This window comes from Rana temporaria, chromosome 2, assembly GCF_905171775.1.
Source record: "Rana temporaria chromosome 2, aRanTem1.1, whole genome shotgun sequence".
Lineage (NCBI taxonomy): Eukaryota > Metazoa > Chordata > Amphibia > Anura > Ranidae > Rana > Rana temporaria.
The window spans coordinates 365229921-365255396 of NC_053490.1; the positions used below are offsets into that span (position 1 = coordinate 365229921).

Below are 25476 nucleotides of genomic sequence, written 5' to 3' on the forward strand. Positions count from 1 at the left end.
CGCGGGTTACCTGAAAGCCTCGTACACACGCTCGGTTTACTCGGCAAAAAAGCTCTGCCAGCCAGTTTCCTTGCCGTTTCTTGACGAGTAAACCGAGCTTCTGTACGAGGCTAGTGGCCACCTTTTTATTTGCAAATTGAACAATTTTTTGTTTTGCCAGTTGCCAGTACTGCACATAAAGTGAACCAAAACTATGGCAAAGCCACTAAACTGCTAGTTTACTATTGAGCATTATTGGGGCAATTTAAAACATAAGAAACTGTAATGTAATTCATAATAAACTCTATGCAATGATAGTCCTGTTACATTTCTGCATTTACATCAGCCCATTTGTTGTCATTTATAGTGAACCTGTAGCTAAGCCCTGAGCACTTATTTTTTACGAAACAGTAAACTCCTTTTAGAATGAAAAAAGTACTTGCATCTACTTCCCTGTACGGCAAGGGCTAACTGCTTGTGTTGTCTAGGCAAATGGAAATAAGGTGAAATACCTTGTCCTCATGTCAGAAGCTTGAATTGTACATGATGTTTTCGGAGAAGCTGCTGACCACAAAAGGGGAATGGCTTTGTCTGACTGGTCAAACAGCAGTTACCCCTTGCCGTGCAGGGGCTGGGTCAGTTATCTTGTGATACCGTAAACTGTTAACCTACTGCAACCATACTTCAAAATCACTCTTGTAATGTTTGAGGATTATTTGTTTCATGGTGCTCTCAGCTGCACAGGTCAGTGAGGACTTGTTTCAAAGCTCATTTACTGCTCGTTAAGACATTAAGCCCTGGTTCAAATTAAAGCGATTTGGCAAAAAATGTCAAATCGCATTCCAAATCGGCGGCAATTGCTGGCAATGGCACTGTCCGAATCGGTGTGACGCCGCATTTGCTACTTTTGGTGACTTTCAGCTGAACTCGCACACTTCCATTCTCGCTGTCAGTGTGAACCAGGGCTAAATGTCTGAATGTCAATACCCTGGCCACAGGTTCACTTTAATGCTCCAGATGTTGTTATACACTTTACTTGTAGCTTCACATACATATGGCTTCTACAAAATGTCTTAATGTGACTGAGGCAACACTGTTAAAAAGAACATGCTAATGTCAGCAAAACTGCTAATCATGTATTTTATACAGTTCTTTGAGGCAACATCACAATTTAACTAATTTTAATGGGATGTTGGATTCTAGTTATTGAAATACTTAAGATATATGTATAGCAAAAACCTTTTTTATTTTTTGGATAGCGTGGGGAAGGGTTGAAACCCACCCCACCCCAGTTTGTTTTTGCTGTCTGTGTCTTGCTAGAGAGATTTCCTTTCACTTCCTGTTTTGAATATGCAACAGAAAGTAAGAGAAATTTTTCACAAAGCGAGAAGCACTCTGCCTTAGATAGCTGTCACTGGAATGGATGTCCAATTTCTAAGATTTACCACTTCTGGTAAAAAAGAAAACTGCATTGTAATCTATCCTCATTTATTATATATCTTTTTATTTTCAGGACAGAAAGGCCTGTAATTGTGTAGAAGTTTTGGATACATATATTTTTATTTTTACAGGCTTTAATTAGAAGAAAACAGTTAGAAATTAGAAAAATATATGTTCCAGTTATCTTTCTCCAACACGACATATATAAAAAGTCAACTGCAGATATTTACCAAAAAAATATAATTTAAAAAAGCCTTTTAACAAATATATAAGATAAGTATGCCTTTTACATAATGTAGAGAAGTAGTAAAGCAAAAAGTTAATTATTAGTGTAGCACCAAGAATGAATCAGGTCTGTGCAATGGTCCTGTATGTGTAGATTTGCAGTAGTAAAAAAAAAAAAGACGCATGAATACAAAATTACACGGGCCTAATAACTGATGTAAATGCAGGTTAAATGTAGAATGTCAGTATGTGTTCATTTACACTTGGGATTATGGGTATCTGTTTTTTTTTTTTTTTGTTCTATATTAGTTTATTTGCTTAAATGTTTTTTTCTCTTCATGGGAGTCTCGATCAGGTCCTGTAAAAAAATGAAGTTGTGGAACAAAGCTCACCCTGGTCTAGTTCTCTCAGTACACATTTTCATTACTTTGTTTTTTACCAGTAGACCACCCAGTAATTTTAGTAGTCAAAATGTTTCCATCTTTTTTTCAAAGCTTCAGGAATATTACAAGAAGCAACAAGAACAGCTACACCTCCAGTTACTCTCGCAGCAGTCAGGAAAACATCAGGTCAAAGAGGTTAGTGATTTTTAAAAATATTACTTTTCAAAACTCCTTTTTGACATCTATAGAAATTATATTAAAGGGTTGTAAAGGTAAAAAAAAAATCCCTAAATAGCTTCCTTTACCTTAGTGCAGTCCTCCTACACTTACCTCAGCCTTCGATTTTGCTTTTAAATGTCCTTATTTCTTCTGAGAAATCCTCACTTCTGTTCTTCTGTCTGTAACTACACACGGTAATGCGAGGCTTTCTCCCTGGTGTGGAGAAAGCCTCTTGAGGGGGGAGGGGGCGAGCAAGAGTGTCAGGACGCCCACTAACACACAGCTCCTTTCTCTATTTGCAAAGTAGAGAGTGTCCTGACCCCCTCAAGAGGCTTTCTCCACACCAGGGAGAAAGACTCTCATTACTGCGTGTAGTTACAGACAGAAGAACAGGAAGTGAGGATTTCTCAGAAGAAATCAGGACATTTAAAAGCAAAATCGAAGGATGAGGTAAGTGAAGGAGGACTGCACTAAGGTAAAGGAAGATATTTACAACCACTTTAAAGCCAAATTGAATTCAAAAATAGATACTTTTCTCACAACCTGTATTATTTTTCTGTTACAGCAGTTGTGCATATTGTGTAACTAAGGCCCCGTACACACGGCCGAGGAACTCGACGTGCCAAACACGTCGAGTTCCTCGGCCAGTTCAGCCCTGAAGCCGCCGAGGACCTCGGCGGGCCGAGAGCTCCCATAGAACAACGAGGAAATAGAGAACATGTTCTCTATTTCCTCGTCGAGCTCCTCGTCGGCTTCCTCGGCCGAAAGTGTACACACGACCAGTTTCCTCGGCAGAATTCAGCCAGAAACTCGGTCGGAAGCTGAATTCTGCCGAGGAAACTGGTCGTGTGTACGGGGCCTATGACTGTGCAGTCCAGTAAGCAATTAGAGTTAAGCTGGCCATACAGGCTGAATGAAAAAAACTGAACCTATTCCCCCATTCACACATTCAAGCTGCATGGGGGAATGCTACACGTTGTGCTATTGTTTTCTGACAGCCGGGAGAATGATTAGAAAATATACAAAACATCTTTGAGCACAAGTTCAATTCTATATGTTCCTTATACTACTGAAAATATATCTTTATTTTTATAGGAAATGAGAATTGTAGCAATGTAAAAAATTATTCTGATTATATTTTCAATGCAAAACTGTGTATTCCCTAGCATAAATACATCATAGGACTAGGCTTCTCGATGCCTCTGAGGCCTGGATAACCAATATAGACGACATTTGTAATACTGTACTGCACAAAGCAAGTATGCTGATGTGTTTCAAGGGGTATACCCTCTTCATCAGAGCTGACATGCTTCTTCTGCTTACCTTTAAATGTTCACAATGTACAGATGCCTAATGCCAAACCCTCCTTTCCTTCATCAATAGGGAGGGGCTTCAAACAATGGTAACAACTTATTCCCTCTGGAACCACAATATTAGAGCAGTACAGTATTGCAAAGGCTTTCTATATTGGTTATCCAGGCCTTGGAGGGGAGTTTTGTGAGTATATACAGTGTATTTAAATTTGTATTAATAAGTAGTGTATTGATGTAATGTACTAGGCTAGTTTTTGCTTTTTTCCTTTAAAATCCAACATTTCCCCATTTCAAAAGGGCGGCAAAGCTGCAAGTGCATCTTTAGCACTGTCCAGATTGACCAACAATCTTCTTTGCCTATCAGGCCCCGTACACACGACCGAGTTTCTCGGCGGCTTCACAAGGAACTCGACGGGCAAAACCATATGTTTTGCCCGTCGAGTTCCTCGGACGTGTGTACGGGGCCTAAGCCTCTCCACTTCCAGTAAAGTTTTACATTATTTTTCAATAGTAAATTAATATAGGGTGCTGTACCTGTTTCTGATTGGATATCTTTTAGAGGTAAGTTAGAAATAGTAACTCCACTTTTATTGAGATAAAAACAATCCCCTCTGGGTGAACATTGTACAGTGCAAAGATTTTAACAAACTTTGTTCCAGATTCCTACCTGTTTGAGTTGTCAGCTTGTTTGATTATGCCCATTGGATACTTATTCTGAAAGGGAGGATCTGGTTCACTGTAATCAGAATGTGTACTCTTTGTGTTCTGATGAGAAAAGTTGCAGTGTCTGCATCCGTTTGGAATTAACAAACCTTTAGAAGGTAACCAACCAAAAAATGAGGATGCCTAAAATCTGACGTATCCTAATGCAGACGTCAGCAAAAAAAACAATGAGTCAATCATACAAGCATGAAATTATGTCAATGTACAGAACCCTTCCAGGTTGTCATTTTGCAAATAAGTAATTTTTCTTCTTCACTGATATGTGCTGAAGAGGCTGTACTGATGGGCACTGATAAGGCTGCACTGATGTGCACTGATGAGGCGACATGGATGGCCACTATTAAGCCGAACTGTTTGGCACTGATGGGGCTGCACTGATAACCAATGTAAACAATGTACATACTGTTCTGCCCACTTTGAATGACAACTGCGCGGTCATGTAACACTGTACCCAAATTACATTTTGATGAAAAAAAATTGACACAGAGCTTTCTTTTAGTGGTATTTAATCACATCTGTGTTTTTTTACATTTTTGCTAGACAAACGAAAAAAAGTCTGAATATTTGAATTAAAAAATAGTTTTCTTTGTTTCTGTTATAAAATGTTGCAAATAAGTTCTTCACTGATGTGCACTGATCAGCTGCACTGATGGTTACTAATGAGGCTGCACTCATGGGCACTGATAGGCGGCACTGATAGGCACTAGGTGGCACTGATAAGCTGCACTGATTGATAATTATGGAATTAATGATCAATACCCTGACTATCATTGTATACAATGAATTTACTGTGCCATGTCAGACTTGTCAGGTATTGGCTTTCCTTTCCACACACAGAGACAGCGGGGTTTATTTACTAAAGCTGAAGAGTGCAAAATCAGGCACACTTCTGCACAGAAACCAACCAGCTTCCAGATTTTATTGCCAAATCTTAATTGAACAAGCTGAGGTTAGAAGTTGGTTTCTATGCAGAAACTATGCTGGTTTTGACTCTAATGCTTAATGCAGAAGGTCATAACCGTCCGGTGAGTGTGGGGGCACATACCAGAACATTGGCACTTATGAATTCAAGCACTGGGCACTTTATTTATAGGTTGAATATATTTTTCATTAATGGTTTTACATATAAAATATCAAAGCATATACAAGTACAGAAGGAAAGAGAGGGAAGAGAATGATGTGTAACAAAAATCATTAGCATACATATACATATACTTTAGGACAATAGACCATATCATATACTTTAAATATTTTGAACAAATATTGAAGAAAAAAAAAAACCTGTAGTGTTTTTGATGTCACATTTATGTGTTGTGTATATATATATATATATATATATATATATATATATATATATATATATATATGAACAGCAGCTACAGTATTTATTTTATTATTTTTAAATATAGCATGTGTTTTTCTTGTATAAAGTATATAGTTACACGTTGAAAAAAGACACAGGTCCATGCAGTTCAACCTATGTGTGTGTGTGTTTTTTATCCTCTAAAATTTCCCATAGCCCTGTATATTCTACTTCCTGAGAAAGATATCTAAAAGTTTTTTGAAGAAAAAGAAAAAAGAACCCTTTCCGCAATCTAAGATTAAGTTACCTCTCTTCTAACCTCAAATCTTGGCCACGTGTCCTCTTCAGGGACCTTAGAGTAAACAGTTTATTACAGTGAATGAAATCACCCTTAAAATATTTGAACATCATTATTATAATTCTTCTTGAGCACCTCTGCAGAGTGAATAACTAATCTATGTAATTAATCCTCATATTTGAGGTCTCCAGTCAACCAACCACAGAGATACCTTAATGAAACTTAGTTAATATATCATAATATCAATAAGACTATCAAACCCATTATTCTCAAGTCGTCTTCCAGGACGGCACCCTGAGAGATGACTGGTCCCACCTGACAGGAAACACAATCAATCAAAGAGGTTAAAAACCCCCACCCCTCCCCGAGCTCCTCAGTTATTGATTATGTTTCACCTACAGCGAAACCGTTTATTTTTTCCTTAAAGACCCGAAGCCTGGGCCTGGTGGTCTCCCCCCTGGGAGCCGAACAACAAGCTTAGGAAGCCCCTGGGTCCGGTAGGATATGTCAGTCCTTCCTGGGGTGGGGGTCTGCCTATCTTTCTTCTCAGGGGGGCAGCATTTGGAAGAGCCCTCCTGAGTGCTGAAGGACCATGGGTATGGGGGTGTACCCAGAACCTCAGGGGCCACTGTCTTGTCTCCCCCCTTGCATGCTCGGATGTCCCTCCAGAAAGGAGAGCTGGCTTTTCATCATATGCTGGGGCACAGGTATTCCCCATTTCCTGAGGCTCCTGGCGGCTCGCGGGGGCAGCTGGGAGAGGTGATGGCGCCTGGAGGCATGAAGTATAGCGCTGCGCCATCTTTCCGGCGTCTGGTGGAAGAAGGGGGCAGTTTCTTCCGAGCACCGGAAATGATGTGTCTGCGTCATTTTCGCTTCCGGTCTCTGGCAAAATATAGGAGAAAGCGGGCAGGAGAGACAGGCACCCACTTCTCTCCGCTCTCGATTCCACAGCATTGCTGCCTTTCAGATCCTCTTAAGCAAGCACTGCAGCAATGGAACTTGAGGAAATAGCAGCCCCGGCTACAGAGGAGACCACGGGGGGGGGGGGGGGGACTCTTCTAAACCCTTTTGCTTTAGGTGTATTCAGAAATTGCCAGGGAAGGAGACAACTCAAGTGATGAGGGAGTTTCTCTCAGTTCAAACAGAGATGCTCTCAACACTTAAAGCTTTTCAAGCTCTCAAATTTTTGTTGTCGGAAGTTCACATCGAACATTTGTTGTTTTAAATTCCGACCGTGTGTACGCGGCATAAGAGAATTTTTGTTTTCGAGGCCCCCAGGCTAAGAACCGGTTTTCAGATAAGAAGGCTACCGGTAACAGACGTTGGAAGGGACAAGCAGAAAGCAGGTATTCTCTTTTCCAACCAGAAAGCAGGTGACAAGGACTTCAAGTTACTCAGGGGTAGGGGGAAGGATTTCCCGCTTCATCCCTCAGGGGCTCATTTTAGCTGTCACATCCCTGTTGGGGATAGAGGAGGCCTCTTACAAATAGGGATGAGCCGAACACCCCCCCCCCCCCGTTCGGTTCACACCAGAATCTTCGAACGGTCCGACCATTCGCGCAAACATTTAGAACCCCATTGACGTCAATGGGACTCGAACGTTCAAATTCAAAAGTGCTCATTTTAAAACCTAATATGCAAGTTATTGTCGTTAAATGTCTTTGAGAACCCGGGTCTTGCCCCAGGGAACATGTATCAATGGAATTTTTTTTTTTCTGGAGCATTGATTTTAATGATGCTTAAATAAAAAAATGAAAAAATCCTTTAAATATTGTACCTGCTGGGTGTCTATAGTATGCCTGTGAAAACGTCTTTGAACCCGGGTCTTGCCCCAGGGAACATGTATCAATGGAAAAAAAGTTTTAAAAACGGTCGTTTTTTCAGGAGCAGTGATTTTAATGATGCTTAAATAAAAAAAATTGAAAATTCCTTTAAATATTGTACCTGCTGGGTGTCTATAGTATGCCTGTGAAAACGTCTTTGAGAACCCGGGTCTTGCCCCAGGGAACATGTACCTGCTGGGTGTCTATAGTATGCCTGTGAAGTGGCTCGTGTTTAGGATTGTCCCTGCACAAAATGAGATTACTATAAGAAAAAAGTAATTTAAAACTGCTTGCGGCTTTAATGTAATGTCTGGTCCCTGCAATATGGATGAAAATCATTGAGAAAAATAGCACAGACACAGACAGTACACACACCACGTAGCTTTAGGTGCAAACTGCAGAGGACACAGGCAGTACACACCAAGTAGCTTTATGGTGCACACTGTAGAGGACACAGGCAATACACCACGTGAGAATACTGCAGCTAGCACAATCACCTGCCTGCCAGTAAATTAGGAAGAGCTGATCTAGCTAAACTATACAGTGTATAAATATATATACAACACCTGGGATGCATATATATCCTCTACACACTGTAACTTTAACTGACTAGCCTGCCTGCCTGCTCTATATACCTGCAAAAAAATGACACTCTCTCTGTCTCTCTCTGTTCTCTCTTAACCACCACAACACACTACACAAGGCCGACCTGCAGGCGACCTTTTATAGTGTGTACTAAACCCCCTGAGCCATAATTGGCCAAATCCACCCTGGCTTTGGCCAATTATGGCTCTCCGTTTTTTGCAAGCTGTGATTGGCCAAGCATGCGGGTCATAGTGCATGCTTGGCCAATCATCAGCCAGCAATGCACTGCGATGCCGCAGTGAATTATGGGCTGTGAAACGTAACTCGAATTTGGCGCGAACGGCCCAAAACGTTCGTAATTAGACAAATGATTGAACATACGATGTTCGAGTCGAACATGAGTTCAAATCGAATACGAAGCTCATCCCTACTTACAGAGAGATCATGAGGGTTCTTGGTTTAATGACATCTTGCATCCCAGCAGTTCCGTGGGCTCAGCTGCACTCCAGGACCCTCTAGAAATTCCTCCTATCCTCCTGGGACGGAGGCAGAGAGATGTTAGACAACAGGGTTCCCATCCCAGAGGTAGTACGGGAATCTCTGAAGTGGTGGCTTCACCCTCAGAAATTTCAGGAGGGGCACCTTTGAGGTCTCCGAGAATTACTGCGGATGCAAGTGCCTGGGTTTGGGAGGACCACCTAGAGGAACTTCGAGCCCAGGGTGCCTGGAGCCAGGGTCAGAGAAGCACCTCCTCCAATTTTCGAGAGCTCTTGGCGGTTGGGGAGGCCCTGAGAGCGTTTGAGGAAAGAATCAGGGGCCGAGAGGTCCAGATCCTTTCTGACAATGCAACAGTTGTGGCATTTCTAAATCGACAGGGAGGCACCAAGTCTCGCGCTCTTCTGGTCCTGGCCCTGGAAATCCTGGGATGGGCAGAACAACATATCCCCTTCGGTTTCAGCAGTACACATAAAAGGGGCATTCAATATCGAGGCAGACTGTCTCAGTCGGCAGCCGATTCTCCAGGGGGAGTGGGAATTGAGCCCCAAGGTTTTCCCCCTGGTGTGCCGCCTCTTCGGCGAACCAGAGATCGACCTCTTTGCCAACAGGAGGAACAGAAGAGTAAAGAGGTTCTTCTCATTCAGAGTGGGTGGATGCGCTGGCACAAGTTTGAAATTTCCACTTGGCTTACGCTCCCCCCCCCCTTGGGTCTGATCCCGAGGGTATTGCAGAAACTGAGCCACTCAGAGGGCAGGTTGATCCTGATCACCCCATGGTGGCTCAAGAGGCCATGGTTCCCCACCCTCTGGAGCTAGACCATAGCTCCTCCTCAGCATTTCCCAGTCCGGAGAGACCTTCTCCTTCAGGGTCCAGTCTTCCATCCAGACCCTGGCTTCTTCAAACTGACGGCTTGGCTCTTGAAAGGCAGACTCTGCGGGAGAAGGGCTGCTCTGAAAAGGTAATTGATACACTCCTTTCAAGCAGGAAGCCAGTCACAAAGGTTTGGGGTGTCTTCTCCCGCTGGTGTCTGGCGAAGGGGACATCCCAACAAGAGATCCCTGCCATCCTGGGTTTCCTCTAGGATGGCGCGGATCAGGCAACCAAGACTTAGGGTGCAGGTGGCAGCCTTATCCTGTTTTTTAGACAGGAGATTGACTCTGGACCCCCTAATTAGGAGGTTTTTGGCAGCCAGAGATAGATTGTCCCCGGTACAGGTCTCTAAAGTTCCCCCCTGGGACCTTACTTTGGTTTTAGAGGAGCTAACCAGGGCTCTGTTCAAACCATTATATCTTATTCAGATCAAGTTGCTCACTTTTAAGTTTGCCTTCCTACTGGCAATTACAACAGCCAGGAGGATTAGCGACATTCAGGCGCTGTCTATAAAAGAGCCATTTTTTTGTTTGTTTGATGACAGGGTTGTACTTAGGCAGGACCCCCTGTATCTTCCAAAGGTAGCCTCAAAGTTCCATAGAACTCAAGAGATTGTCCTTCCTTCCTTTTGCACCAATCCTCAGAACATGAGGGAAAGTTGTTTTCATTGTTTAGATGTCAGACGTTATCTACTAACTTATTTAGATAAAGTTAATAAGTTTAGAAGGTCCAGCCATTTATTAGTTAATTTTTCTGGCCAGAAGAAAGGTCAACAAGCATCTAGAGCATCCATAGCTAGATGGATTAAGCAGACTATTGCCTTAGCCTATGATCAGGCTGGTAGGGAAGTCCCGAGGGTCCTTAAAGCACATTCCACTCGGTCCTTGGTGACCGAGTGGAATGTGACCGAGAAGAAAGGGCCGGAGCATCGGTGGAACAGATATGTAGAGCTGCTACATGGACAAGCCAGAGCACATTCCTGAGACATTACAGAGTGGAGTTGTTATCGCCTCAGGATCTGGCATTTGGTAGGAAGGTCCTACAAGCAGTTGTCCCGCCCTAAGGTAGGCCTGGATTACTTGCTCTTCTCTCAGGGTGCCGTCATGGAAGACGACTTGAGAAAATGACCAGTTACACTTACAGGTAACAGTGTTTCTGGGAAGTCTTCCAGGACGGCAGGCCTACTTCCCACCCACTCTTTTTATGTAGGTTGATTATGTATAGAGTTGTTGTGGTAGTTTTCACTCTCGTGCACTGGTGAGGGTCAATACTTTGTCACAACTGAGGAGCATGTTGAGGGGCAGGGGTTTTAACCTCTTTGATTGTGTTTCCTGTCAGGTGGGACCAGTCATCTCTCAGGGTGCCGTCCTGGAAGACTTTCCAGAAACACTGTTACCGGTAAGTGTAACTGGTCATTACAGACCACTTGGCCCTACAGGTAAGCCTAGATTAAGGCTTACCCATAGGTGCAAGAAATATCTCCTTAACCTACACAGTTAAGGAGATATTTGCAGAAAATATTGCAAATGAGCAATGAGTGTGCCATTAATGAATGGGACCGTGCCGTCCCTGACGGCTCCCATGCACATGCGTGGAAGTGACTTCATCGATGCTCCGGCCAGTCACAGCGCCGGAGCAGCGATACCCGGAAGTCACTCTGGGTATCATGGCGGAGGAGAGGAACGTGGGCCGCTGCCAAGGCTTCGATCTCAGGTAAGTGATTCATAATGAGCTAGTATGCTATGCATACTAGCTCATTATGCCTTTCTCTTGCAGGGTTTTTTTTTTTAGGGAAAAGTTTCAGAGGGTTTACTTCCTCTTTAACTCAACTAATTTTTACCAGTAATTTATGACCATCTACCCGTGTTCATCTGTTATGGGGTCTGACTTTTCTTTTAAAACCTTTTTACTATTGATATATTAAAAAAAGAAAAAGGATTTGTTTTAACTGCTGTATGTGTTTCTCATATTCTAATTTAGCTGCTCTGATTGCTCTCCTGTGTTTCTTGTTGCATTTCTTGTAAATCTGGAATGCTGGGGGTGTCCCTTCTACTTTGTAATTTTTAAAGCCCTGAGTTTTGTCATTTACTTGTTTGTTTTTTACACTAGAATTTAGCTACATTTTGTTCTTTTATGCTTGTTATGCAATGGAATACATTGATTAATGTTCTTGCATAATTCATCTTTAAAACACTCCAACTTGCCTTGGTCCTATTGAGTGACGTGCAGTAAGGATCGCAGCTTATTGAAGTTAACTTTTTTTTAAAGTTCTTGTCATACCAACATGCTTCTCTTTCCTCTAACTTATGATACTTGTGATTACTCCATGACTGCTATTATCCAAGTTGTCTCTAACTTGCCTATCTGTAATAAGCTCCATGAGGTTTGAAATTAATAGATCCAGCAGTTTTTTTTCTTTATTGGGGCTTTTGCCATCTGTTCCATGAAATTGTCCTGGAATACATTTAAGAAATGGCAAGTTTTTGTTAACTCTGCAATTACATTTGCCCAATCAATATTGGGATAATTAAAACCACCCATATTAATATCACCCTGTTTGCTAGCTATTTCAATCTGTGAAAAAAGCTCAGATCCCTCCACATCCTTTACATTAGGTGGGCTAAAATATACTGCCACAAGTAATTTGCTGCACTCTTATGGAGCTCCAGTAATGATGTCAGCCAGCATAGTTCTCGCTAGTGATATCTCTCACACTCACTTTCAGATCGCTCTTCACATATGTACATACCCCTCCACTTCTTCTGTTAACTCTGTCCCTACAAAATAGAGTGTACCCCTCACAATATATGCAGCCCAGGCATGTGAACTGTCACAAAACTGTTATATGCTATATATTTTTTTTAGTGTGCTAAATTTTGGGGCTTGAGCTTTTAAATCTTTAGTTTTGTAATTCTCTGCATGATACACTCTTTATAACCACTATCCTAGTCATCGCCCCCCCTTACTGCCAGCTTGCACAAGTTCACAGACAGGACAGCTGTGCTTATTAGCTCTGTCGTTATGTCACTTCAAGTATTATCATATCACACAGCAGTGGTTCTATGCAAAGCATACATTGCTGCTGCCAGGGAATTTGGCCAACATCCACCTTGTGAAGCCATAGCCTTACCCAGCTAAAGAAGCACAATTTAAATAAAGAAAAGAAAGTCCACATGATCACATCAAAGTATCAGAGGGTTTATTGGAAATGAAACAGCATGCATAACAATTATCACAGAACACAGGTGATTTCTAGATCCTTGGGTATTTTGCTATGCTAGGATGAAGTTTGCAAGACCTGTTACAATTCCTACATAATACAATTTTTAGGGATATGCATGGCATGCTTAATTTTTATATCATTTGGATGGGGGTGGGGGGTGATCATAGCACATAGCATAGCATTAGATTGGCGTCTCATGTGAACACTTCTCTTTGACTAAGGGGAGATTTTTGAAAGTGAGGTAGTCTTGTCTTTTCTGTGGATATAAAAAAAGGCTTCTGCCGGGAGAGGACTTGTTATTGCTAATGGAAGTTCTGGAGATCTCTGAAGCCAGTAAAGGATTGCACTGTTTTCCCTAAAAATGAAAATCATCTATTTACTCATGTGTCAGTAAATGTCACTTCAACTGGGTTAAGCATCCAAAAACCGACTGCAATAGAAACTGCAATATAGAATTTTTCTGATCCTTGTGGGGGGAGAATCCTCTTTAAATTCTCCACTGTGTTTTGCCTGTGAGATCAGTTTGTCAGTAAATGAGTTTGAGTTGTAGCTTATGCACTGTATTCCATCAGATCACCCAAAAAAGTTAATCCCAAGAGGATCCATTTTTAAACATCTGCTTGCTCAGCAGGGATCGCTCCGTTGATCTCCGCTGAGTCGGGAGATGACAGGTCTGTCTCTGCACACTGTGCAGGGACCGCCCTATCAGATCTCCGCTCTCCTCTATGGGGGATTGGATGAAAACAAACAATCTGTTAGTTTTCATCCGGGCCGCCAGTCGGACACAAAATAGGGTTTGCATTACATTTAAGCGGAGAGGATCGGATTGGGGCCGATCTGGTGTCAGTGGACATGTCACTGCTGACATCCGACGCTCCATAGAGTTACAGGAAGCGCCCGTTCAGATCCACCTGAAAAAACTGACAGGTGTGAAAGGGGCCTAATATTTCTATTTAAACTATTTTTGTAGAGTTTATATATATTTATATACGTATGTTAATATTACAAGCTTAAAGCGGAGTTCCACCCAAAAGTGGAACTTCCGCTTATCTGATCAGCCCCCCCCCCCCACCGTTTGGCACTTTTTTGGGGGGGGGGAGCGGGTACCTGTTTTTTTGACAGGTACCCTGTCCCCACTTCCATCACGCCGTAGTGAGGTTCGTCACAAGTTCGGGCCCCTCCTCCTTCCCCTGCTGTCGGGGGAGTAAGAGTGAGAAGCGCGTGCGCTGTAGGGACCCAGCTGTGAAGCCACACGGCTTCACTGCCGGGTTCCCTTACCGGCAATAGCGGCAGCAGCACCCAACAGGAACATCGGCTGGGGTGCCGACATTGCTGGTTTCCAGGACAGGCTACAGTGTAGCTGCTGACTTAAAATTTTTGGAGAGGGCAGAACACTGCTTTAATTAATATAAATACTCTTAATAACAAGTATTAATGTTTCATAAATGTTGTTTCTGTTATGAAGGGCCGAGATACATACAACAGTTTCCAACAGTTTATGCTTTACGCTTCTGACAGGCGGCGCATGTAGCGTTGGAGCTAGCTTTGCCTTCGCACATTCTTATTAGCCCATCACTCTGAGCTGAAAACAAGCTTCAGTACTATAAGGAAGTGCTGACGTTTCTGTTTCAAGTAGACCTGGCATTCAGGCAAAGCAGGAGATACTAAAAGCTGCTGCACATTTGGGTGACTGCCCTTCTTACCCGTCAGCAGCTTTTCGTTTTCCTGACAGAATGTCTTTAAAGCTGGTAATGCTCTACAAAGCTACGTCCCCTGCTTGCTAAACTCAGCATTCCTAAATAACATTCCTTGGTATGCAAATGTCCACTAGAGGCAACATTTACAAACTATGTATTAAATACAGTGTTCAAAGTATTAAAATGTAAAGAGAACAGCACCACAGGATTTTCAATCGCCCAGATAAAGTTTTCTGGTCAAGTTTTCTAAGGAAATGCCCACTCTTTTAGAGTTTCCAAAGGCATTGGTATTTCTTTAGAACTCTGCGACCAGTGAACTTTTACCTGGATGGTGAGAAACCTTGTGGCACTAGGGTGACCACATTTCCAAACTTCCATTCAGGGACACCCCCCCCCCTTCCAAAAAATCAGCTTGTGCTGTAACGAATCACAGCACAGTGATTGGACATAAGAGGTGGGATTTATGATTTCTCCAATCACAAGCAGGGGGCAGGGATTGTGCTTCTCCAGGCATTCCCGTCCAGGACAAGTACTGTCAGTGAGTAAAGCGGTGATGTGTCAGCCTTTTTTGGGGGCATCAGATTGGCCCGCGGGGGGGTTGTGTCAGTTTTATTCCGATACATTGTATTGTCCTGGAATGAAGGTGCCCGGGACAGACCTGCAAAATGGGCAATCCGGGACATGTGGTCACCCTATGTGGCACCTCTTTTCATTCAAAGACTTACTCCAAATACCCAATCTATGACCATGGTACTCTAGAGAGCTGCCTGTACCCAATAAAAATTCCTTTACCCACCTGGCATACTCACCTCTATGACAGAGTCCATCACTCCGACATCTTGTCACTATCAAGTAATCAAAATATGTCAAACAAGTAATAATCTAAAGGCAACCTTTGGTTTATGTTGCAATAATAACTCAAAAGGTCTTTTAAAAGTACTGTACAGTTTAAAAAAAATAAGTACATGACTTTGACAAACTCCTAGTACTTCATTTTATATTGCATACATATCTGCATTGTTTAGCTTTTTATTTATGTACATTTTTTTTTTATATACAGCCAACGCTGGGGAATAAACAGTTGGCATTCCAGCAACAGATTCTTCAGATGCAGCAACTTCAGCAGCAGCACTTGATAAACTTACAAAGACAGAGTCTAGTTGGATTACAGCCTAGCCAAGGGCATGTAAATATACCTGGCCTCCCCCAAGGTGAGTGTCTGATGATAACTTTCTTTTAAGTAAAGTAGTAACAGAAAATTTACATTTATCCACACACACAAAGCTGCTTTTTTAGCTAACTCGTCTGCACATTTAGAGAAAACTTCCAATTTTTAGGATCATCCTATAGATTCATCCCATAATGCTTTGCAGTGAAGATAATCCTATCTATGTTTTACAGTTACAGAAGTTTGATTTTGCTTACAACTAAAGAATCTTACAGTATTTTAGTGTGAAATACACTTGCTTCATACTTGATGCATTCAGTAATTGAAGACCAAACTGAATAATTTTGGAAACAGTTACAGATCATTGAATTTGCCAGAATAGTAAATTATGACTTTTGCCTTTTGCTGTAGAAATTTACCTTTTTTCGTCAACATGTTGGCCAGATTGTTTGGTACCAGCAGTTTTTAATTTGCAACGCTTATTGATCATTTGTGAATTGGAAACAATAAATTAAATGCTTTTAAATTGGTAATGTGCAGTCATACTTGATAGTTCCATTTGTTAAAAATCAAATATTGTATGTTACTTTACTGTGTAACATAACTATTAGGCCTCGTACACACGATAGGTTAACCAGAGGACAACGGTCTGACGGACCGTTTTCATCAGTCAAAACCGATTGTGTGTGGGCCCCATAGGTTATTTAACCATAGGTTAAAAAAAAGCAAACTTGCTTTAAAATTTAACCGATAGGTCAAAACCGATCGTTAGTATGCAAAACCAACGGTTAAAAACCTGTGCATGCTCAGAATCAAGTCGACGCATGCTTGGAAGAATTGTTTTTTTCAGCACGTCGTTGTGTTTTACGTCACTTCGTTCTGACACGATCAGTTATTTAACCTATGAAAAAAAGCTGCCACATCACTGTCAGTTTGAGGAGGACTGATTGGCAACTATGTCTGTGGGATGAAGAAGGGGGAGCTGAGCTCTTAAGGTGCATGAAACTAAAAGGCTCTTGGGATGCGTTCTGATACGATCGTTTTTTTAAACGGGCTAACATTAAATGAAATCATGTTATGGTCACTGCTACCCAGATGTTCTTTTATATGAATATTGGAAATAAGCTATGCATGGTTTGAGATTACCAGGTGCAGCAGAACGTCATTCCTAGATGTGGTCAACACTGCTTCAGTGTTGGCTAAGTACAGACAAGCAGAGTGAGGTGGGCAGGAATGGAGGTGGGCAGGAAATGATGTTGGGAACAACCAACCGTGCTACCTCCCAGGTAGCCAGCTGCAGCCACTGGCTGGTTTTGTTGATGCGTGGGAGGGGGATGTCCCAGGCTTCCCTCACGTGCCATTGTAAATGCAGGTGCATTCCATGTCTGGCACGCGTTACATATCTGGCATGCATGCCAGTCGTTGCCGACCCCTACAAAAAAAAGAGTAGAGGCTGCTCACTTAGAAAACTGAATGTTAACTTTGCCTAGAAAAATAAGGTAAAGCTGTGTTCACTTTGAATTCCCAATCATATGCCAGGGAAATTAAAACTGGGTTTTTGCTTGCACTTGATTGGATAGTTAAAATTAAAGCAGCTTTACATACAACACACACCTTGAAAAGTGAACATAGGTTTAACATGATGAGCATACACTATTTCTTTAGGAACCCCATTAAGTGATTTTAAACTTTTTTTCAGCTGTTTCCCCATCAGATTTTCAACAGCTCCTGAAAGAGATGAGTAATAATCAAGAGGATTCTAGCAAACAGGACAACATTGAACTGAGCTCTACAATTTCTACCTCATATCCATCTGCCAAGGTGTCACCTCCAATAGTTCACATGTCTTTACAAAATGGGCAAAACACACGGCGAGACAGGTGAATATTAACTTGTAGATTGTTCAAAAAATGCAAGCTTTTCTTCTTATTGCTAGCTTCTCCTGGGTCTACTAATAGCAATTATAAATATAAAGTCTCTTATTTTGGAACAACGATCTAGAAGTTCTGGACTACTGTTATGTTAAACATGCATGCACAGAATCAAGGGGAAGAACCAAACTGCCTATTGAACGTCATTGTTCTCGGCTTGTCGTACGTCTTGTACGTCACTGCGTTCTTGACGGTTGGAATTTCCGACAAGATTTGTGTGACCGTGACAAGTGACAAGTTTGAGCCAACATTCCATCAGAAAAAATCGTTTTTTTGTCGGAATTTTCTATCGTGTGTACGCGGCATTAGTTTTCTGTAAAATAACATTTAAATGAAGATAATTGTGTGAAACGTAAATTTTAAAGTTTGAGCTTTCTAAATTATGGAAATATTTATTTGTAAAGCCTCGGATCTTGAAAATGTGGAATAATTAATCCTATACATGTATATGGTAGTAAATGATTGCAGCTTAACTATAGTTTAATTTCTAAATGTTGTAAATATTTTGTATAGAAGAAAAACACATTTTCCAATATTCTGGAAATGACTTTTCTCAGCAAGGAATACCTCTTACTGTACGATGATGTCCTAGGAACTAGGGACAAAATCTGTGGTGAACTTGCATGGCTGATATCATAGCATGGAGTGCTGTGGTTTGATGGAAAATGGGAGGAGAAGCTGGTTTACTTTACCCACCTCAATATAATATATATATATATATATATATATATATATATAATACATACATATCTATATATATATATATATATATATATATATATCTCAAAATAAAGTGCAATAACCTAAAAGCAAAATAAATCGCTAATCCGACACTCATGAAAAAAAAAAATGTATTGACATATATGTTAGCTGCTACTATAACAAAATTGTCAATAAAGATCTCACATGTTTTAAACGATCAAAAAATGTATTAAAATCCAGCAAAAGCAGTGCTTTTCAGTAAAAGGAACCACTTGTTTCCAAATAGTCCAAACTTAATTACACCCTAAAAGGTGAGACCAAAATGAAGCTTTATCCACTCAGTGTTTCCTTAGGATATGTCAGGTGTATAGATATACAGATCCTTCACCACACCTCGTGATACTGCTCCCCTCAAAGTTTGCACTCACCGAATCTATCAGATATATACACCTTTTAATCGTGCCTAGGCTTGACTACACAGCTTGTCTATCTGCCAGCTGGTTCAAATTCTACCCAGGAATCACAGGATCGGTGAGAGAGTGTAATGCAGTCTGGGCAGTCATCATTATGTATTAACCAAAGCTCATTTTAATTGTGTTTTAGTAAGTGCAAAATTGTAAGGGGGGGGGGGGGGGGTTTATATGGGAATAAAATGCCTAATAGGATTATGCTATGAGGTCTGCCGGACAACATACGTTGCGCCGCTGTAACTAAGGGCGCAAGTTCTTTCTGAATACGGAACTTGCGCCCTAATTTACGGCGGCGTAACGTATCTGAGATACGTTACGCCCCACCTAAAGATGCTCCAAAGTATCTGAATCCGGCCCTTTGAGTGGATAAAGCTTAATTTTGGACTCTCACCTTTGAGGGTGTAATAAGGTTTGGACTATTTGGTAACAAGTGGTTCCTTTTACTGAAGAATTCTGCTTTTGCTTTTTTTGGATCTTAAGAATGTTTTTGATCGTTTAAAGCATATGAGACCTTTATTTATATATATATATATATATATATATATATATATATATATATATTCACACAGTATCTCACAAAAGTGTGTCCACCCCTCACATTTTTGTAAATATTTTATTATATCTTTTCATGTGACAACACTGAAGAAATTTGCTACAACGTAAAGTAGTTATTTGTTCAGCTTGTATAACAGTGAAAATTCGCTGTCCCCTCAAAATAACTCAACAAACAGCCATTAATGTCTAAACCATTGGCAACAAAAGTTGGTACACCCCTAAGGGAAAATGTCCAAATCGGACCCAAAGTGTCAATATTTTGTGTGACCACCATTATGTTCCAGCACTGTTTTAACCCTCTTGGGTATGGAGTTCACCAGAGCTTCACAGGTTTCCACTGGAGTCCTCTACCACTCATCCATGACAACATCAGGGAGCTGGTGGATGTTAGAGGTCTTGCGCTACTCCACCTTCCATTTCAGGATGCCCCACAGATGCTCAATAGGGTTTAGGTCTGGAGACATGCTTGGCCAGTCTATCAACTTTACCCTCAGCTTCTTTAGCAAGGCAGTGGTCGTCTTGGAGGTGTGTTTGGGGTAGTTAATATGTTGTAATACTTCCCTGTGGCCCAGTCTCTGAAGGGAGGGGATCATGCTCTGTTTCAGAATGTCACGGTCCATGTTGGCATTTGTGGTTTCCTCCATGAACTGCAGCTCCCCATTGCCAGCAGCACACATGCAGGCTCAGACCACCATGCTTGACTGTAGACAAGACACACTTGTCTTTGTACTCCTCTCCTGGTTGCCCTCACACACGCTTGACAGCATCTGAACCAAATAGTTTATCTTGGTCTCATCAGACCACAGGGCATGGTTCCAATAATCCATGTCCTTTGTCTGCTTGTCTTCAGAAAACTGTTTGCAGGCTTTCTTGTGAATAATCTTTAGAAGAGGCTTCCTTCTGGGATGATAGCAATGCCGAACAATTTGATGCATTGAACGGCGTTTGGTCTCAGCACTGACAGGCTCCCACCTCTTAGACCTCTGCAGCAATGCTGGCACACTCATACGTCTATTTGCCAAAGACAACCTCTGGATATGACGCTGAGCATGTGCACTCAACTTTTTTGATCGACCATGGCTAGGCCTGTTCTGAGTGGAACCTGTCCTGTTAAACTTCTGTATGGTCTTGGCCACCATGCTGCAGCTCAGTTTTAGGGTCTTGGCAATCTTCTTATAGCCTAGGTCATCTTTATGTAGAGCAACAATTTTTTTTCAGGTCCTCAGAGAGTTCTTTGCCTTGAGGTGCCATGTTGAACTTCCAGTGACCAATATGAAAGAGTGAGAGCGATAACACCAAATTTAACACACCTGCTCCCCATTCACATCTGAGACCTTTTAACACTAACGACACTAACTCCAAGGAGGGGAAATGGCCAATTGGGCCCAATTTGGACATTTTCACTTTTCACTTTTTGTACTCACTTTTGTTGCCAGTGGTTTATACATTAATGGCTGTGTGTTGAGTAATTTTGAGGGGACAGCAAATGTACACTGTTACACAAGCTGTACACTCACTACTTTACATTGTAGCAAAGTGCCATTTCTTCAGTGTTGTCACATGAAAAAATATAATAAAATATTTACAAAAATGTGAGGGGTGTACTCACTTTTGTGAGATTGTGTGTGTGTGTGTGTATATATGTATATATATATATATATATAATCGACTTGAACATCGGGTGTTCATTTGTTCGCAGAAGAAATTAACATATGGGCCGTTCGCGGCAAATTCGAGTGCCACAGAGTTCCCCATAATGCACTGTGAGATTGCAGTGCATTAATGGCTGCTGATTGGCCAAAGCATGCACCTGACCTGCATGCTTTGGCCAATCACAGCACGATCTGCTGTGAGAGCCATGATTGGCCAAAGGCAGGATGTCTTTGGCCAATCATGGCTCAGGGCTAAGTCAACAGCAGACACAGCAGTCGTATATAGTATTATTGTGAATGGAGATTGGGCAGGGTATGTAGTGTAGTGTGCAGTCAGTCAGCTTAGTGTAGGGCAGAGTATATGACAGTGTAGGGCAGAGTATATAACAGTGTACTGAAGAGTATATAGCACAGTGTAGGGCAGAGTATATAACAGTGTACTGTGGAGTATACGGTAGAGTGTTACGGTATAGTATACGGTATAATACATTTCAGAGTATATAGTGCAGTCGGTATAGTGTGTATATAGTGCAGTCAGTGTAGTATATATAATATAGTGCAGTGTATATAGTACAGTGCAGAGTATATAATATAGTGTATTGAAGTGGTTAAGGAGAACCCTTTGACAGAATTTAAAAAAAAATGACCCCCCCTCCCCAAATCCATACCAGGCCCTTTTTTTGCTCTACACTGTTCTACACATTGCACAGATGCACCAATTTACAGGCAGACTAAGAGGACCCCCCCCCCAGACAAAATATTTAAAGCTATCTTTCATTTTTATTGTTTCTCTTTAAGAATTATTAAAATCACTGCTCCTGAAAAAACGGTAATTAAAAAAAAAAAAAAACATTTTTGTATTGATACAAGTCCCCCTGGGGCAGTACACTTTTTATGGCAATAACTCACATATAAAATGAGCACTTTTGATTTTTCATGTTCATGTCCAATAGACTTAAATAGGGTTGGCATGTTCGCTAGAACTTTTTGTCTGGTGTGAATCGAACCGAGCCCATTCCCGTGCTCTCCCTTCCCACAGGGATTCTCATGACTAAGCTCTGGGGGGTGGAGTGAAATGTGTTGGGGGCATGGCCTGGCCTGAGGTTGAGCTTGCCACTCCATTCATTGCAGCAGGACACCATAGATCATGGGTGCTCAACCTGTGGCTCTCCAGCTGTTTCAGAACTACAATTCCCATGAGGCATTGCAAGCTACTGACTGTTACAAGCATGACTCCCAAAGGCAGAGGCATGATGGGACTTGAAGTTCTGCAACAGCTGGAGAGCCACAGGTTGAGCACCCATGCTAGATGTACGACTTCCAGGGGTCACCCTTCCTTTCTTGAACCTATGATCATGGTGATCATTGATTGTGATGGCAATAAAGTTGATTAAAAAATGTAATGGACAGTGTAAAATAATAAATAAATACATTTAAAAAATTGAAAGCACCCCCAAACCCCCGTGTTAATGTGCAAAGGCGAACATACACGTAGGTCCTGCACGCATATGGAAAGTGTGATTGCACCACACATGTGAGCTATCACCACGATTGCCAGAGCAAGAACAAGAAGGCCCCTTTCACACTGGGGCGGGAGGCGCGGTGGCGGTATAGCCCCGGTTTCCCATTGTTTTAAATGGAAAGGAGCAGTGAAGGAGCGGTATACACGCCGCTCCTCTCACCGCTCCAAAGATGCTGTTGGCAGGAGATTTTTTTCTCTCCCGCCAGCGCATCGACTCAGTGTGAAAGCCCTCGGGCTTTCACATTGAGTAGGCAGTGCAGGAGTTTTTTAGGCGGTATAGCAGCGCTATTTTTAGTGCTGTACCGCCTGAAAAACTCCTCAGTGTGAAAGGGGTGTAACTCTAACCTGGTAACCTGTTAAGGCTTTTAAAGTGTCACCTATGGATACTGTAATGTATCGTAGTCGCCATTCCACAGGCATGCACAACTTTAAAGCTTGACATGCTTGGTATCTATTTACTCAGCGTAACATAATCTTTTATTTAAAAAAAATAAAATTGGGTATAAAATTGTGTTTGTGTTCACTAAAACTCATTAAGTGTATATTTTCCAAAATATTTGTGTGCGAAAAACCGCTGCGTGTGATGTATGAAAGGAATTTCCGAATTGGTCCAGCTTTGAAGTGGTTAAAGAATAACTCCTATTTCGTGGGACAAAATTTGCAAAAATAAAATAAAAAAATAGTGTAGCTTATACAATTTGCTAATTTGCTACTTATAAAAAACTACCCTTCCATTGTAATCTGCAGCACTGTAATTCTCTGTAAAATACAATGGTAACCTGGAGGCATGGTGTATAGAACACTTCAACCTGCACCCACCCACCCGAAATTTAATTTCCTGTTTGTTTTTATTGGCTCACAAATTTTCCTGTCAAGATACAACTCAGTTTTTGGGCATTCCCTGCAATAATTTTTTTTGGTGAGATACTCCCAAAGGGAAGTCGCATCTAAAGGGATGCAGACCCTGCCACTTTCCTCATTAGAACTCTGCAAGTACAGCAGTGGATTGATATTAATCCGTCACTCTGATTCACATTCATTCTGCACATGGACACAAATAAACAGATATTCAGAATAACAAAAAGTAGGAACCTGCAAAAAATGTTGTTAAAAAACAAACAATCACCCAAAAATTACTCTTTAACCACTTAAGCCCCGGACCAAAATGCTGCCTAAAGACCCAAGGGGTTTTTACAGTTCGGGACTGCGTCGCTTTAACAGACAATTGCGCGGTCGTGCGACGTGGCTCCCAAACAAAATTGGCGTCTTTTTTTTCCCACAAATAGAGCTTTCTTTTGGTGGTATTTGATCACCTCTGCGGTTTTTACGCTATAAACAAAAATAGAGCGACAATTTTGAAAAAAATGCTATATTTTTTACTTTTTGCTATAATAAATATCCCCCAAAAACATATATAACATTTTTTTTTCCTCAGTTTAGGCCGATACGTATTCTTCTACCTATTTTTGGTAAAAAAAATCGCAATAATCGTTTATCGGTTGGTTTGCGCAAAATTTATAGTGTTTACAAAATAGGGGATAGTTTTTTTTTTGTTTTTTTTTTTACTACTAATGGCGGCGATCAGCGATTTTTTTCGTGACTGCGACATTATGGCGGACACTTCGGACAATTTTGACACATTTTTGGGACAATTGTCATTTTCACAGCAAAAAATGCATTTAAATTGCATTCTTTATTGTGAAAATGACAGTTTGCAGTTTGGGAGTTAACCACAGGGGGCGCTGTAGGAGTTAGGGTTTACTTTGTGTGTGTTTACTAGTGTAGGGGGGTGTGGCTGTAGGAATGACGTCATCGATCGTGTCTTCCCTATAAAGGGAATGACGCGATCGATGCGCCGACACAGTGAAGCACGGGGAAGCCGTGTTTACACACGGCTCTCCCCGTTCTTCAGCTCCGGGGAGCGATCGCGACGGAGCGGCTATAAACGAATAGCCGCGCCGTCGTCCCGGATCGCTCCTGAAGCCACGGGGACCGCCGCATGTACGGGGGGGGTCCCGATCGGACACCCGACCCACGTCAAGCAGGGCACGTATATATATGTTGATGTGCCTGCCTGTGCCATTCTGCTGACGTATATGTACATGAGGCGGTCCTTAAGTGGTTAATCACTTCCCACCCACCCTATTGTCAAATCACAGCCAGCTCCCGGAACACACCTCCCTGGGGCCAGACACAGCCGATGACTGACCAGTGTACCAACCCGCTTCATGTAGCATGTGATCGATGTGACCAATCACAGCAGATCACATGACAATTGAAAACAATGGATGGCTTCCTTTAATGCCATCCATTGTGTACAATTGTGTTGCTAGCTGTGATTGGTTACAGTGATCACATGATACAGACAGGGATAATCACAGCCCATCTGTACCATGTGATTATTTGTTGCCAATCACATCTAATCACAACAAAACACACTGATTCAGTTTCATACAGTAAAAATGGTTGCTTATACCAGTGAAATTCACTGGTATAAACAATCGTAATGTGTAAAAAAAAAAAAAAAAATCATGATCACTGCCCCAAAGTAGCACAGTGTTACTATGGTAACACTGTATTTCTCTGGACACAGTGTGGTAAAAAAACAAATCGTAAAAAAGAAAAAAACAATTATAAAAAAAAATTACATACTGTCACCAGTCTTTGTCCCTGATCATCACCACGCCCAATATATGATAACGCTGTACTGCAATATATATATATATATATATTTTCATTTTCTCATTTTCCAAAACATTGTGACAAAAGTTACAACTTCAAAAAACTTGCCTTGAACTGTCTGCTTTCCGTAAAGGGGAAACCCAGTGATGATTAAATGCCACCAAAAGAAAGCTCTATTTGTGCCGAAAAATATATAAAAATGTAACTTGGGTACA

At 41.6% G+C, this 25476-nt stretch overlaps 1 protein-coding gene across 5 annotated transcripts in view; it reads left to right on the plus strand.

Moving 5' to 3' along the window:
• Window positions 1-25476, plus strand: part of FOXP4 (forkhead box P4) — a 124370-nt gene that overhangs the window by 66046 nt on the left and 32848 nt on the right. For all 5 annotated transcript variants that reach the window (XM_040337660.1, XM_040337664.1, XM_040337662.1 and 2 more), the window contains exons 5-7: window positions 2139-2222; window positions 15640-15790; window positions 17447-17627. In XM_040337660.1, coding sequence (XP_040193594.1) covers window positions 2139-2222; window positions 15640-15790; window positions 17447-17627 — 416 coding nt within the window. The remainder of the gene's footprint in view (window positions 1-2138; window positions 2223-15639; window positions 15791-17446; window positions 17628-25476) is intronic.